The sequence below is a fragment of the Monodon monoceros genome, unplaced genomic scaffold, assembly GCF_005190385.1.
Source record: "Monodon monoceros isolate NGI ecotype Baffin Bay Population unplaced genomic scaffold, NGI_Narwhal_1 Super_Scaffold_14, whole genome shotgun sequence".
Taxonomy (NCBI): Eukaryota; Metazoa; Chordata; class Mammalia; order Artiodactyla; family Monodontidae; genus Monodon; species Monodon monoceros.
This window is the reverse complement of record NW_021703770.1, coordinates 1737627-1754005: the sequence shown is the minus strand read 5'-3', so window position 1 is coordinate 1754005 and position 16379 is coordinate 1737627. Positions and strand designations below refer to the sequence as shown.

General features: G+C 48.5%; 1 protein-coding gene across 2 annotated transcripts in view; it reads right to left on the bottom strand.

Annotated features, from left to right (window-relative positions):
* Window positions 1-16379, bottom strand: part of TRAPPC9 (trafficking protein particle complex 9) — a 514318-nt gene that overhangs the window by 358533 nt on the left and 139406 nt on the right. For both annotated transcript variants that reach the window (XM_029223132.1, XM_029223133.1), the window contains one exon: window positions 8350-8502. In XM_029223132.1, coding sequence (XP_029078965.1) covers window positions 8350-8502 — 153 coding nt within the window. The remainder of the gene's footprint in view (window positions 1-8349; window positions 8503-16379) is intronic.

The following is a 16379-nucleotide window of genomic DNA, read 5'->3' as shown; positions in this document are numbered from 1 at the left end:
AGACGCTGTTAATGAACTGCTAAACGTCTGGCATGGGCTATGAGAGCAGGAAGTCTCCCTGGGGGCTGCTGTCCGCGCCATGCAGGCTTCTCCCCCAGGAAAAGGATCCTAAGGGCTCCTCTTGGGGCCGGTTGGGAGGGGACCAGAGCCACTGCCCCACACCAGCCCCTCCCCTCTCCCTATGGGATCCAAGCCTTCATCTGCAGGGGAAGAGCACAGACTGCAGCACGAGGACAGGGACGAAAGCCCCCCACGGCTGGGGGAGGGGAACGGCAGCCACCAAGCAAACCTCCCCCCAGCTTCACCTGCCGCTTTTTCCCCAAAACCTAGAGCCTTCGGAGCACACGGTCGGATCCGCGGACCAGGAGTACAGAGAAGAGGTCTGGCCAGGGGGTGGGGTGCGGGAGACAGTCACTGACTCCATGTGGAAGATAAGAAAGTTGTGAGAGAGCGAACTTAGAAGGAAAGAAGATGAGGATCTCGGCTGGAGCCCTGAGCAATTCCACTCTGTAGTGGTCAAGAGGGAAAGGAGGAAGCAGCAAATGGAACTGACCAAGAGCTGCCATGAGGAAGAAGGAAAAGCAAGATGAGGAGGGAGGAGCCGCCTCCAGGCTGGGAGCTGGAATTAAAAAACAAAGATGGGGACCTCCCTGGCGGTCCAGTGGTTAAGACTCCGCACTTCCAGTGCAGGGGGTGTGGGTTCAATCCCCGGCTGGGGAACTAAAATCCCACATGCCACACAGCACAGCCAAAAAAAAAAAAAAAAGACAAAGATGTCCCTGGCCCTGCCCTCAGGATGGGGTTGCTATAGTGAGAAAGACCAAAAGTGCAGACAGTTTCAGCAGCTAGGAGCTGGTACAGCCGAGGGGAACCACAGAGCTAGGGGTACAGAGCCCAAACTCGGAGGTCACCGTCCAGCCACCTCTCAGGGTTAGAGATAGAACCTCAGCACCTCCATCACATGCCCAAACGCGGGGGCCACTCAGTACAGCTTCGTCTCCTTCCAGCCTCCATACTCTGTAGCCTCAGAAAAAAAACCCAGGTTTCAAGAAAATCTTCTTTAAAATCACATATGTTTATGAAAGCCTCAGGCATCTAGGAATTATAAAGAAAAAGAGAAATCTTCTGACATTAAGATTCCAACCACCTTTGTCTTTGGTTTCTGGGTAATTCAGGATGAGTCACTGTTCCTTAAAAAGTAAGACGGAGTTTCCCAAAAATTAGTATTTCCTTTTGAGGAGAGCGGCAGACCAGGGCAAAGACACTCAGTGATGCCCTGGTTTCAGGCAGTCATCGGGGAGAGAGACAAGGTAGGAAAGGGAACACAGAAGATTCCACAGCGACGACTCTCAAATAAAACCAATCCCAGGCCACAATGATAAGCCGAAGCATCTCTTATCAAATTATGAAGAAGCAAAACATAACGAAATGCCAGTTGTAAACATGGCTTTTTTTTAACCCAAATCTCCAACTCTGGACAAAGAAACTGAAATGATTCAAACTTCCCACAGGCAAAGTTTGTCTTTAGCTTAACAAACGAGACATTTCAGGCAAGAAGCATTTCCGTGGGGAGCAGAACAAATTCCAATAGCTCACCAAATGCTGGACCAGCTCCTAAATCCTGTGCTACAAACACCGGAGGCCTCCAGCGACGGCGCGGGGAAGGGTGGGAAGGACGCCCTCCAGGTAGAGACTCAGCGCCGGTCTTCTGAATCCCTTCCTCTCCTGCCCACCTGGCTCTCTCCTGCTTAAGACCTGCGTGCCTCACCCTTGAACCCTCACACCTGTCACCTATCGCACCAGGTGAATCTCGGGCTACCCCTCCAATCTGCCCACCCACCTTCTCCCAACATTCTCCATCACATCAACCTTTTTTCAAAAAACTTTCAGGGACTCTCCAGTATCTTCCAATGAAGTCTGAGTTACTCCCCTGGAGTTTCGGGCCTTCCACAGCTGCCTGAACCTACCATTCCAACCAGGATGCCCTCCTTCTCCTGAATACCCAACCCCACCGCCTCCATCCCTGCCCACTGCGTCCAGCTCACGCCGCAGCCAGGCGCTGTTCGAGGACCCCTGGCTGTCCCCACCCAGACGGCTCTCCCCTCCCTGAACTCAGGGTCAGGACCACTCAATCTGGCTTCACAACATTCCTTTCATCCCCTCAACTCCATAAATATTTACTGGGATCTTCTCTGAGCCAGGCCCTGTGCTGGGTATTGGGAGTAGAGAGACGTGAAGTGAAACTGTGACAGCATTCAGAGGTGTCGAGGGGACACACGGGCCATGAGCGAGCACAAGGGAGGGGCCGTGAGGAAGTGATAAAGAGAGGAAGTGATAAGGTGGGGATCAGCAGGCCACGAAGGATGGACAGACACTGCCCGCGGAGAGAAACAGCGTCGCAGGCCCAAAACGCTGTTTCAGAATGGCTGTGAGAGGTGGCAGCGTCCCACAGCTAGAAACCATCCCCACCATCCATCTCCAGGGCTTCATCCCTTTTATTCTCTTGTCATTTACTTGTTGAAGAAACCACGTTGTTTGCAGAGTTAACCGTAGTCTGAAATGGAGTAGCTTCACAGGTTTTTCTGTCGGCAGGATTCCTGTGAACTGGTAGTGAGAGCTGGAGTGTTGATCAGCCTCAGGTGTGATTCGGGGGCAACACTAACTCATGGGAGGTGTGTGTTCTCCCATCAGGAAGAACATAATGCCTGCCTGTCTCTTATTTTGCTGTGTAGATGCTCATGGTCTCAACCCATAATCTATCAGGAGCTGCAAAGTGGAGAGTTTCTAATGCTATCGTCCCTTCTCAAGTGTTAGCGGGCATACTTCTATAAAGAGAAACTGCCCTCATCAACTCTTAGGTTGTCCAACCGTACGTCTGTATGGAAGGCAGAATACTCATTACCTATCATTTTTAAAATAATGAATAGGTTCCCCATCACTCGCCAAAGGTTGGCAATTCTTTCTAACGGCACTAAGCACCCAAGACTGAACGCAGGTATCGGCCCTGCTGGTGCTCAGACTGCCAGCTGCAGCCTCTTCACGTTGGGTCCTCCTAACGCAGCTTTAGTAAATCCACTCTGACAGCTTCCCTGCTGTAGGTTTCACGGGATGTTCCCAGATCACCTCGCTACAGACAGTTCCTGCTCCAGACCTGCAAGTGGCCACTTCTCCAGGAAGCCCTGGTTTCTTTCAACACCATGATGTGGGCGCTAGGAATGCTCACTGCTGCTGGGCTGCTGGGTTTCCAGGCCTTGGAGTAGATAGATAGACAGATCTTTAAATATCCCATAATTTCTTACTGATATCTTTTATTTAAATTCCAAACTACAAGGTTTTTACTTCATCTCTATCATCTTACATCAGTTATCTCTTCCAAATGAGAACCCTCGTTCAGGACCAGATTCAGATGCTAGAATTAGATTATCACAGAATTGATCATTTACTTAATTCCACATTCACACACAGTTTCAGCATACCAACACTATCTCTGCCACAACAATCACTGAAAACAGTTTAAAATCGCTTTTGCAGAGAGTGGCATCATCATCGTGGCAGAATAAGAGTTTTCTGCCATCTTCTCCCCAAAGAACGCCAATTTGGACCATCACCCGCACACGAGAGGGCCTCGGTGGGGGTCCAGGGGTCCAACAGAGAAGGCCCAGCACACAAAACTCTGAGACTGGACGCACTGAAGAGGGTCGGGGACACCGCCTGACTCTACCCACGTCACCCTCCCCGAAGGTGGCAGCTCAGTGCCCAGAGAGACGGAATCAGCCCAGGGCTCCTCCCGGGGGGGCGGTGCACGTGGGAGCGAGGACCATACTTCCTCAGCTGTGCGGGACGAGTACTGAGACACCCGATTCTCTCTTGCCCCAGCCAGGATCCTGAGGTCCCAAAAACGTCTTCAGGGTCTTTTTTTAATCCGGAATACGATTAAGGATTGCACATAGCACTTGATTGTTAGATCTCTTCCATGTCCTCTAATCCAGAATAGTCCTCCCACCTGTCTTTACAAAATGGAATCATCTACCTTATAGAGCTGTCGGGAAGGTTAAATAGAAATAATGCAAATAAAGTCGCTGGTCCAGACCTGATATGCAGCATCTGACAATGCTCAACAAATATTAATTCTCTTCCATCTGTCTACAGCCCACACTGGATCCAGTGTCCTGCTTTGCATGACAGCTACATTTATTTCTGTAAGTTTTTTAAATGGCATCTGGTTTCAGTAACCATAGTTAATGTGAGTCCCTGCCTAAAAAGCCAATCGGGTCCACAGGGGTCCCCGGCTGGAGGTTCTGAAACTGTCAGACCAAGTGCCACCCGTGGGGCATCTCCCAGTTGCAAGAGGCCACAAGTGAGCCTCTGCCACTGAGTGTACAGCTGTCTCCAAGTAAGGGCTAAACCACAGGCTCCAGGTCGCTCAGACTGAACTACACGGAGCAATGCATTCATTATCCACCGACCAGACTCTGCAGAAGTCCTTTGTGGGCCTTGGTGTCCAACTTTTTCTTTCCTCTACAGAGCTTGCCCGGGTGTGGACATTAAGATTCTGTGTCTCAAACTCTACGATTTGCTATGTAAATGACCAGCCGGAGTGTCTATTAACCATTATCAATAGAGAGGGCATCTCACTTAGAATACTGTACTTGCCAGACCACTATATACATTAATGCAAATTTATGTAAAAGTATATTACTTTAACACACTATAAAAAAGTATATTCTGGGACTTCCCTGGCAGTCCAGTGGTTAGGACTTCGCCTTCCAATGCAGGCGGGTTCGATCCCTGGACCCCTGGTCGGGGAGCTAGGATTTCACATGCCTCAGGGCCAAAGAGCCGAAACATAGAACAAAAGCAATATTGTAACAAATTGAGTAAAGACTTTAAAAAATGGTCCACATCTAAAACAAAAAATCTAAAATAAAAAGTATATTCCAATTCTGTTCTACTATAAATGCCATAAACTATGATACCGTATTACAAAAATAAAAACACATATATCAGTACAAAAATAAATAAAGAGGGCATCTAATTTTTATTTATTTATTTATTTAATTTTTGACTGCATTGGGTCTTCGTTGCTGCACGCAGGCTTTCTCTAGTTGCAGTGAGCGGGGGCTACTTTTCATTGCGGTGCGTGGGCTTCTCATTGCGGTGGCTCCTCCTGTTGTGGAGCATGGGGTCTAGGTGCACAGACTTCCGTAGTTGCGGCTCACAGGCTCTAGAGCGCAGGCTCAGTAGCTGTGGCGCACGGGCTTAGTTGCTCTGCGGCATGTGGGATCTTCCTGAACCAGGGCTCGTATCCGTGTTCCCTGCATTGGCAGGCAGATTCTTAACCACTGCACCACCAGGGAAGCCCAAGAGGGCATCTAATTAATTATAACCATGCTCTACTGCACACCTGTACTATATCTAACTGACAGGAACCTAGGCCAGCCTTACATTTACAAACCACTTGGTAAACCTACTTCTAGCTCTCTTTGGTTTTATTTTAAAAGAGAGAAGAAGGTATTTTCAGACTATAAATCCCAAGTTGCAATTTTACTTTCAGCACAGAGGGCAGAGACAATCCTTCAGAGCTCTGTAACTAAAGGCAGAAACGTAACAAAATATGTCCACATTGCACACATAAACTCAAGGAGCCACCAAAATAAAAGCAGCTTCAGCCTCCACCCGGAGGCCTTCCATTTGCTCTCTCTCAGGAGTAGCCTGCCCCAAATGTCAGCAGCACAAGTAACGATCAGCTTTCCCTCACGTCTCACATCCAGATGGTCTCAGCTAGGCATCCACTTGCCCAGACAGACCCCCGGGATAACAACTCATCAAGCATTCCCTGGACAGGTGTCAGGCACCACTGATTCTGCTAAACTCCCTTCCTGGGAAAAAGAAAAGTCAGAAACTCTGTCTGTAACCCTCTGTCTACTTATAGAAAGATGCAGTCCAGTGGTACAAAGCCATTTAGAGACAGAAAAGAATATCCATTTCATCGGATACTTTTTGAGTTCTGGTATAATGTTAAATCCACGTGATATTTTCCATTTCTAGTGTGTCCAACAGTAAACTTATTTTCCTACCTGCATTAATAATATAAATGTTATTTAAACACTCCAGAGAGTACAGGAGAAGAAATTTCATGGAGCGTGCTATGGACTTAGAGTAGGTGTCCCCCCAGAATCCCTGTGTTGAAGCCCTAACCCCAATGTGACAGCACTGGGAGGCGGGGCCTTTGGGAGGTCATTAGGGTCAGACGAGGTCAGGAGGGAGGAGCCGCCACATCGAGGGGGGAGGGGAAGAGGAGCTCATCCACTCCCCTCCCTCCAGGTATGCCGTCTAGGTAATGTGAATACAGGACCTCCTGAGTAAGACAGATGAGGTCCTTCTCCCTGTGAAACTTCTAAGGTAAAGGACAGATGCAGCAGGACAGGAAAAACCAAACAAGACGCTTCCAGGGAACAGGAGCTGTCCATAATGTGGGGGGACCCGACAAGAATGACAGTGGGCGGGGCATGCTGACCCAGCCGACGCGGTCCGGGTAGCCTCTCCACCGGGGAGACAACTGAAATGAGATCTGAATAATCAGGTCTGCGTCCACACGTATGTCCATCTAGTCGCTGTAGGTGAATCCCACTGCATCACTGGCCAGAGATCTCCGGGCCTCGGCACCTGCTGCTCCTTGAAAGGCCTGTGGAGCACAGGCTTTTTTCTTCTTCTAGGATACTCCCCAGTTCAGGCCCAAGTCACACCCCAGCTCTGGGAGGCCCTCCCTGCAGGACCCTACTGACAAAGTGAGCTGCATCTCAGTTACACCCCTGAGTCTCAGGGTGTTCCAATCACATATTTATTTTTCTGGCTGACCCTCTGGGCAACAACAGGCCACAGAGTAGTTACGAGGACAGACTCTGGAGTCAGGCGGCCTGGCTTCACAACCCAGCTTTGCCACTTCCTAGCTGTGTGACCTTGGAAAAACTGTACAACCTCTCTATGCCTTACTGTCCCTATTTGTAAAACGGAGCTATTAATAGCACCTATTTCATAGGGCTGCTGTGAGGGTTCAGCGAGTTGATCTATGCACACCTCTTAAATGTTAGCTGCTGTTATTACTACTGCCCAGGGGACAGACCTTGACTCACTCATCTCTGTTTTCCGAGAGCCCGGTCAAGTGCTTGTTTCTAATAAGAGGTGATTAAATGTCTTGTAATGTCATAAATCTGTGATGGGGGTGGGGGGGGGTATAACTAACACTTGTTGACCCCTTACCATGTTCCAGGTGAAGGGCAAATCCTCACAGCAACTGTAGAAATGGGTATTACTGTCATCTTATCAGATTAAGGCACAAAGAAGTCAAAGTCACATAGTTGCTAAGCTCTAGTAACAGAATCCGTTGACCATCTCCAATAACGCCCTTTGACTGAATGTGGCCCCCCAAATTCATATGGTGAAGCCCTAACCTCCACTGTGACTATAATTGAAGACAGGGCCCGTGAGGAGGTAACAAAAGTTAAATGAGGCCACAGGGTGGGGCCTTAGTCTGATAAAACTGGCGTCCTTCTAAGAAGGGGAAGAGACACCAGGCTCGCTCTGCCGCGTGAGGACACAGTGAGAAGGCAGCTGTGTGCAAGCCAGGAAAGGGCCCTCACCAGAACCTGGCCATGCTGGCACCTTGATCTCAGACTTCGAGCCTCCACAACTATGAGAAAAGAAGTTGGTAATTGTAGCCATACTGTCTGTGGTATTCTCTTGTGGCAGCCTGAGCTAACTAACACACCCCACGATGACCCAGCCTGAGCTAACTAACACACCCCACGATGACCCAGCCTGAGCTAACTAACACACCCCACGATGACCCCCGATAAAAGTATGAATGCATGCTGTGTCATCAGACACAATTAATCTATGGAGTCTTACCCCTGATCAGCTAGTCCTAATATTATAACAAAAATAAATTCTCATTTTGCTCCACAGTCTATTTCCTTATAGAAATCATTAGACTTTGAAGGAGAACTTCATAATCACAGCTAATTAGATGTCTAAGGGATCACAGCAGTTATGCTTGAAGAAAAATGCAGTAATTCCTACATTCCACTAATTTAGGATGACCTCCTGGCAAATGAGCACAAAATAGTAAAGAGTGTGAATTAAGAAATCGTTCAACTGAAAAGTACTTTTATTACTTTCTCTGTGCACAGTAACTCACTCATTAAGTACGTGCCCAGGAGAAGTCTCAAGCCGCTAGAGCTAATGAACAACAAGCACGTTACCGAGAGAGCAGCGGGGCTCGAGGCATGGTGATCGCTACCGTGTGACTGGGGACCGCGATGTGCTGATCAAAACTGGGGAGGAACTTACCGTCACTGAGGTCTTGGAGGAGATTCTCTTGGCAAGAGAAATCCAGCTTCACTTTGATGCTGACGGTGAAAGTGGCCACCTTTCCAGGTTGCAAGGGAAACTGGGCAAGGGTTTCTTCTAGTTTCCAGCTCAGGAAGTCACCATATAATTTTTCTACAATGACAGTAATAAAGGTGATAATGAGGATGCAGCTGAGGCAGCAGGAGGCTTAGCTATCCCGGTAGAAAATTCGGATGCACCTTCAAAAGCAAAGAAAGATGCAAACCATTTAAAATGTGATGGATCTGGGCTTCTCTGGTGGCGCAGTGGTTGAGAGTCCGCCTGCCAATGCAGGGGACACGGGTTCGTGCCTCGGTCCGGGAGGATCCTCCTTCCGGGAAGATCCCACCTGCCGCGGAGCGGCTGGGCCCGTGAGCCATGGCCGCTGAGCCTGTGCGTCCGGAGCCTGTGCTCCGCAACGGGAGAGGCCACAGCAGTGAGAGGCCCGCGTACCACAAAAAAAAAAAAAAAGAAAAGAAAAAAAGTGATGGATCAAAGTACCAGAGAATTCCAGAATCACAGCTGTTCCAAGGCCTGTGTCTATGAGCACTGCCCCCGTGGAGCAGCTTTCTCTCCCCAACAAGAGCCGTGCACTCTTGTTCTCGTGAACAGAGTCAGAGCTCAACCAGTACTTTCTATGTTCTATCACCTTAAAGAGAAACAGATCCACGTTTAGTGGGAGAGAGACACTCTTCAGGAAACAGGAACACAAAATCAGAAAAGGCCTTTTTGGGGGCAGGGGGGCATCCTTAGCTCTGCGGAGTCAGACGGCCTTGGGTTTGACGCCTTTTTGACTCTGACCACCTAGAGCTGGATGGGGAGTGATGACTCGTCCATGTCAACATTTCTTTGTGTATGAAGTGGGGGTGACAACTCCTACATCACACGGCTCCTTTACAGATTAAACTAAGTGGTGTCTGTAAAGCACTGTATACACTAAAGCTGAAATGTGCTGAGAGGAGGAAGGAGCCCAGGAAGGAGACGGGGTGGGGGGTGGGGGGGCACCGGTTGTGTCAAATGGAAGCAGCTGTGTCACCTGTGTGGCTCCCCCTCCTGCCAGACGATCCCTGCTTCATTACAGACCGGGAGGAACGGGTGTTTAAGGCCTAGAATCAAGTCCAATATTACCACTGCCTTGACATGTGGTGAAACCAGGAGGGCCTGGAACAACCTCACTGCAAGTTCTCCTCCTGACTCTGCTCCCGGGGATACGGTCCCCTGACAAACAACCCTCCTATCCCGGGGACCAGACGAAGCTCCCGCTTAGCCCTGAGGGTGGGTTTCAGTTCCCTGCCAGCCAAGCACAGCCCCCTGTGGGAACCAGGGGACACCCCACCTTGTTGACAATACAAAGCCTGCCTCCCCGCAGCCTCTGGTTTCCCTCTGTTCCCTGCATGGCGGGCTGTGATCCCATCCGTCCAGCATTGGGCACTACGTGTGTGTCCATCCTCCTGGCCCTGGGGGGCGGGAATCCCTCCACACCAGCGAGGTGAACGGGAGGCCTTCCCGCTGTACCTCTCAGTCCCCTAATCCGCCTCGCTAATCCCCCCTCCTGCTGTCCCTCAGTCCCAGACAGGGGAGCAACCTGCTGCTGTTCCTGCCTCTGGGTTACCTTACCACCTCCCTTTAAACAAACCGACTCTCTGTGCTAAATCCCCTCCGTCAGAATAAGGCAACGGACACCTAGAGAGAGTAACTTGCCCATGGTCCAAAACTAGGGAAAAGTGCCAGAATTCTAGGTCCAAATGATTCTAGAGCCATGACATTCACTTCCTGCATGAAGGCCCATCAAGGTGGGGTTAAAAAATAAAGTCACCCTCTTGGGACCCAGAAATCAACATTGCAAGAGTCCAGTGGAAGACAGGGAGCTTGATCGAGGTTCATATTGAAGAAGAAAGACCTGTGAGGTTTGCTAACTGCCAAGAACACGAGGCCAAACTGTGCTATAAACGCAAAGTAAGTTCATGTCTTCCTGTCCGGGGTGTGCTCCCTCCAGAACTGGCTGAGCTCCGCTCAGAACACGTCTAATAGAGCACATTTATCCTCAGGGTATCCTTAAATAGGAACAGATCAGGGGAGGCGTCCTTGAGAGGTGTTTAGAAACCACATCACATTCATTTATTTACTTAGTTATTCATTGAACACCAGACACTTTCCACATGTGAGTTATCTCACTTAATCCTCACAATAACCCAGCGGAGTTGTGGTCATTTATCCCCCTTGGAAACCAAGGAAGTGCACGTCCTTGCTGGAGGTCATCCAGCTGGGAAGTAGAGGACCTGGCATACAATAGGTGCTCAATTAAGTGTCCGGTGCACAGCGGCATCACCAATTCCACTAGTTTACAGGGTGTTCAGATTTTTTAGTAGACTGATATCACTACATTATTTCAGAATGATCTAAACACAGAGGGGCAGCTGGGAAAAGGGTGATGGGACTGCTGAGGGTGCTGGTTCCTGGGAGGTAAGATTTAAGGACAACGTGGACGATTAATCACTGCAGGCCGGGACACTTGGGCACCTGACAGTAAGCACAGATCCAGGGAAAACCTCCGGGAGAGACTGCTAATCAGACCAGACCTGAAGATGAGGAGAGGCCAGGCAGGTTAAAGAGCAGTGGGACCCGTGGGGTTGACTCTGGACTTGGCGTGTATGTGTCTACACACCCTCCTGGGCATGTGACGCATTTAATGGACATTACACTCAAAACACCTCACATACACGCTGGTCTTATCACCCTCCTCCTATAGAATGAATACTGTACGGAACACACAGATTCTAGGTGTTTGCTGGCGATGATTTTACTGAGTATGTGGCAGGAGCCTCCTCTGATTAAGTTTTACAAACTGACCTGACCGCTAGCCCTGCTGGATATATTACTCTCTGGGTACTTTGCCAGCATCCGACTCCACAACGGAAGTTACTGCCTTCCCTCCCAAAGCACTAATGGCACCAAAACCCTCTCGGTGACCCAGTAACTCACATTCTATCAGTATGTGTGAACCAGGTTAATACATTCTTTGTCTTTATTTTTCAGTCCCACAGATTAATTTGGGATAGAAGGGTATATGACATACCAGGCGACATGAAGCCAGGGCAGAAAACCGTTCGGGCCCTGCCTGCTGGAAGCCCGGACCCCAAAGCCCCAGGACTATAGCAGTGCGTGCTAACTTCTTTAAACAGCCTCTCCACCTGCCACAGCAGCTCTGGCCAACCTTTCTATGAAATGGCAATACCGGCCAAGATACTGAGGCCCCGCAAAGGCCCCCCTCCCAAAGCTTCTATTGGGCCACTTCTGAAACCCAGGCGCCAAGACCCGGGCTCTCATTCAGTTCTGTTCCCATGGACGGGCAGAAACTAGGTGAGGGCTCTCAGCGCATCTCCTGCTGCACCATCATACGTGGGTCCTGACAGGACTGAAATGCCTTGGGAAGAACAGTCCGGGCTCACCCCTGCCTTTCCTCCTCCCCTTCCCCACGTTCACCCGCTGTGCCCCTACTACCACCCACACGTGCTGCCCCCTCTGCCGGGAGTGCCTGGCCCACCAACCCCGTGCGGCGCTGCCACCTCCTCCCAGCTCTCCTCTGCTTCTGTCCTCACCCAAACGTGCAGGCGGGGTGTGGCATGAACACTGCAGGAGACACTGAAGAAACTGAGTCTTTTTTCCCCAAGACACTTGTACGCTTTGACCGTGCTAAGAAGGAAAAAAACCGCTTTTTTACGAGATTTATTTTTTAGGTTTTGCCCTGTATTGCCACAAAGTGTTTGTGTGTGTGTGTGTGTGTGTGTGTGTGTGTTTTTAAGAATTACATAAAAATGCCATAACACAAGCAACTCGAAAAAAGACTAGAAAACTTGGCAGGGAGGGTAACTCTTACTGTTAACTCCTTCATGGGCCTTCAGCGGGCTCCTTAGCGAGCCCCTTGGGTCCTGAGAATCAATCAGCTAACAGGTTCCCCTGGGTGGCCAGGGACAGAGGAGCCAGCAAGCTCCCCACTGTCAGAGCTGCCCACGGCCTCCCAGACTGCTTCTCACCATCTCACCTCTTCTGCTCTCGTTCGCTGTGGGATGAGCAGGGTTTAATGCCAGAACACCCTTGCTCATCTGGGGGATCGTTAAATTTCACCATTCCAGGAAAAAGTTGAGAGCAAAGAGAAAGCTAAGATGGCTTCTGAACAGCTCAAGGAGAGATGAACCCAGGAAACGTGGACCCAGGCACCTGCCTGCCTCAGGCGCAGCGTGAGTTTGTGTATTTCAAGTCGGCCCCGCCCACGCTGAGTGCTGGCTTCCCAGCCCCACAGACACTCCCCCTGTGCAGCTATCAGGAAGCAGAAGCAGCAGCTCATTTCCCCACTTAAAGGGAAGGGAACTTAGCAGGTACCCATCACCCACCACGTGCCAGGCACTGTGCTGGGCACCCCAGAGGCACTACCAGTCCTTCTGGAATCACCAGATGAGAGCAGGGCTGGGCCAGGGGTGCCCAGGCTGCAACGCTAACCCACAAGCACTCAGCGGCCTGCTCAGGGCAGCCACGCAGGGGTCACTAACAACAAGGGGCTGGGAGCCAAACCCATCCGACTCCAAAACCCATCTCTCAAGTCACCGGCTGAAGAGAGGCCGTGCTACCACCTGCCCTGACAGAGGGAACACCAGAGCAACAGGAAAGGGTCAAGGGCAGCACGCGAGCCGCGTGGAACCGCGCTGGCTGCTCCCGCTACGTGCGCAGGCAAACGGCACAGCTCAAGAAGAGACCTGAAAACTGCCACCCAACCCCTGCCCCCAGCCCCAGAAAAGGCCAGTAGCTAAATAAGGTTCAAAGCCCTGTGTTCAGTAACCCACTGCCTCCAAGCTTAGGGTATACTCAGAAAGGGCGCTAAGCTGCACTGCTTATTTCTGTGTTAAGTTCCGTGGCTTAAGAGTGACACATTCAGACAACAGGCAAGTCCACCCGTGGGGAACAGCTTATTCACCTTCTGCGGCCAAACAACTAAGGTATTTAGAGGAATTCACAGCGCACGGACTCTCCTCCAGCTGCAGCAGGACAGAAAGCCGAATAGCTTCATTGTCGGATTTAATATGTTTTTACGCCTCAAAAGTGGGCCTTTCTGGTTCTTTCCTTCATTACTGTGCTACAAAATGGAAAGTCCAGAGGGGCTTTTCAAAATCCTATATAATGATAAGCTATCAGGAATAACAAGATAAACATAAACCAAGAGAGTAGCATATGTCACTAATTTTCTCCCCTGTGGAATTCTGTTTCAGAAATAATAGTCATTATTTGAATGCTAGAGTTTAGTTTCATGCAGTCAAGTCATACTGGTTATGTGACACTGACACTACCAGAGGAGTCATTACTGCTGCTGACCTTCAACATCTGAGGACCTTTCATTTGTGCTTCTAATTGCAGAGACTTTGCCGCAATGCTGATGAAAGCAGGGAGCAGCAGGGAACGGCACCTCAGTCAAAACACTTATGAGCTGTTCATTATACCCACATGGAGCCGTTGCTTTTTGTCAAAAAATTAAGCTGTAAGTATAAAGAAATTAAGGGATGTGTATACGTATTTATGTACACAGGTATGTGTATATTTGTGTTTGTACACACACTCACGGGTATCTCAGAAGATTTGTTGAAAAGCAAATACAATAAATGCATCTCAATTTGGGCTTAATTATAATAAAATTTATGACTACTTAAGTAAAGGCAGAAGTTTGGCTCTTTGAAAACCTACAAATAGAGACGTGCTCACAAACAGACTGAAATTAGAATCACTCCATGACATGGGCGGGTGATCCCTGTCCTGATGGGTGGATTGTAAATGCTCAGCTCCAGGTCAGGAGCTTGTGATGGGGGAACACACGTGCCCCATAAGTGCCCAGACGGCAGTTCAGACCCCTGAGAGGCCCACAAAGGTCTGTGTGTCTCTTAAGTGTCCCTGATCCCATATACTGCAAATGCAAAAGGATTTGTTTTCTTTTTTTTTTAACATCTTTATTGGAGTATAATTGCTTTACAATGGTGTGTTAATTTCTGCTGTATAACAAAGTGAATCAGCTATACATATACATATATCCCCATATCTCCTCCCTCTTGTGTCTCCCTCCCACCCTCCCTACCCCACTCCTCTAGGTGGTCACAAAGCACCGAGCTGATCTCCCTGTGCTATGCGGCTGCTTCCCACTGGCTATCTATTTTACATTTGGTAGTATATATATGTCCACGCCACACTCTCACTTCATCCCAGCTTCCCCTTCCCCCTCCCCAGGTCCTCAAGTCCATTCTCTACATCTGCGTCTCTATTCCTGTCCTGCCCCTAGGTTCTTCAGAACCTTTTTTATTATTATTATTCCACATATATGTGTTAGCATACGGTATTTGTTTTTCTTTTTCTGACTTACTTCACTCCGTGAGTCTGTAAGAACAGGGATTAGAACAAGACAGGAAAGCAAGGAAGATGGAGGAGAAAAACACAACAGGGAGACAGCCTCATCCACCAGAGGGCAGACAGCAGAAGTAAGAAGAACTACAATCCTGCAGCCTGTGGAACAAAAACCACATTCACAGAAAGACAGACAAGATGAAAAGGCAGAGGGCTATGTACCAGACGAAGGAACAAGATAAAACCCCAGAAAAACAACCAAACGAAGTGGAGATAGGCAACCTTCCAGAAAAAGAATTCAGAATAATGATAGTGAAGATGATCCAGGACCTCGGAAAAAGAATGGAGGCAAAGATTGAGAAGATGCAAGAAATGTTTAACAAAGACCTAGAAGAATTAAAGAACAAACAAACAGAGATGAACAATACAATAACTGAAATGAAAAATACACTAGAAGGAAATCAATAGCAGAATAATTGAAGCTAAAGAACGGATAGGTGACCTGGAAGACAGAATGGTGGAATTCACTGCTATGAATGAAAAGAAATGAAGACAGCTTAAGAGACCTCTGGGACAACATTAAACGTAACAACATTCGCATTATAGGGGTCCCAGAAGGAGAAGAGAGAGAGAAAGGACCCAAGAAAATATCTGAAGAGATTATCATCGAACATTTCCCTAACATGGGAAAGGAAATAGCCACCCAAGTCCAGGAACTCAGAGAGCCCCATACAGGATGAACCCAAGGAGGAACACACTGAGACACACAGTAATCAAATTGGCAAAAATTAAAGACAAAGAAAAATTATTGAAAGCAGCAAGGGAAAAACAACAAATAACATACAAGGGAACTCCCATAAGGTTAACAGCTGATTTCTCAGCAGAAACTCTACAAGCCAGAAGGGAGTGGCATGACATATTTAAAGTGATGAAACTGAAGAACCTACAACCAAGATTACTGTACCCGGCAAAGATCTCATTCAGATTCGATGGAGAAAGCAAAAGCTTTACAGACAAGCAAAAGCTAAGAGAATTCAGCACCACCAAACCAGCTCTACAACAAATGCTAAAGGAACTTCTCTATGTGGGAAACACAAGAGAAGAAAAGGACCTATGAAAACAAACCCAAAACAATTAAGAAAATGGTCATAGGAACATACATATCAGTAATTACCTTAAACGTGAGTGGACTACATGTTCCAACCAAAAGACACAGGCTTGCTGAATGGATACAAAAACAAGACCCATATATATGCTGTCTACAAGAGACCCACTTCAGACCTAGGGACACATACAGACTGGACGTGAGGGGATGGAAAAAGATATTCCATGCAAATGGAAATCAAAAGAAAGCTGGAGTAGCAATACTCATATCAGATAAAATAGACTTTAAAATAAAGAATGTTACAAGAGACAAGGAAGGACACTACATAATGATCAAGGGATCAATCCAAGAAGAAGATATAACAATTATAAAAATATATGCACCCAACATAGGAGCACCTCAATACATAAGGCAACTGCTAACAGCTATAAAAGAGGAAATTGACAGTAACACAATAACAGTGGGGGACTTTGACACCTCACTTACACCAATGGACAGATCACCCAAA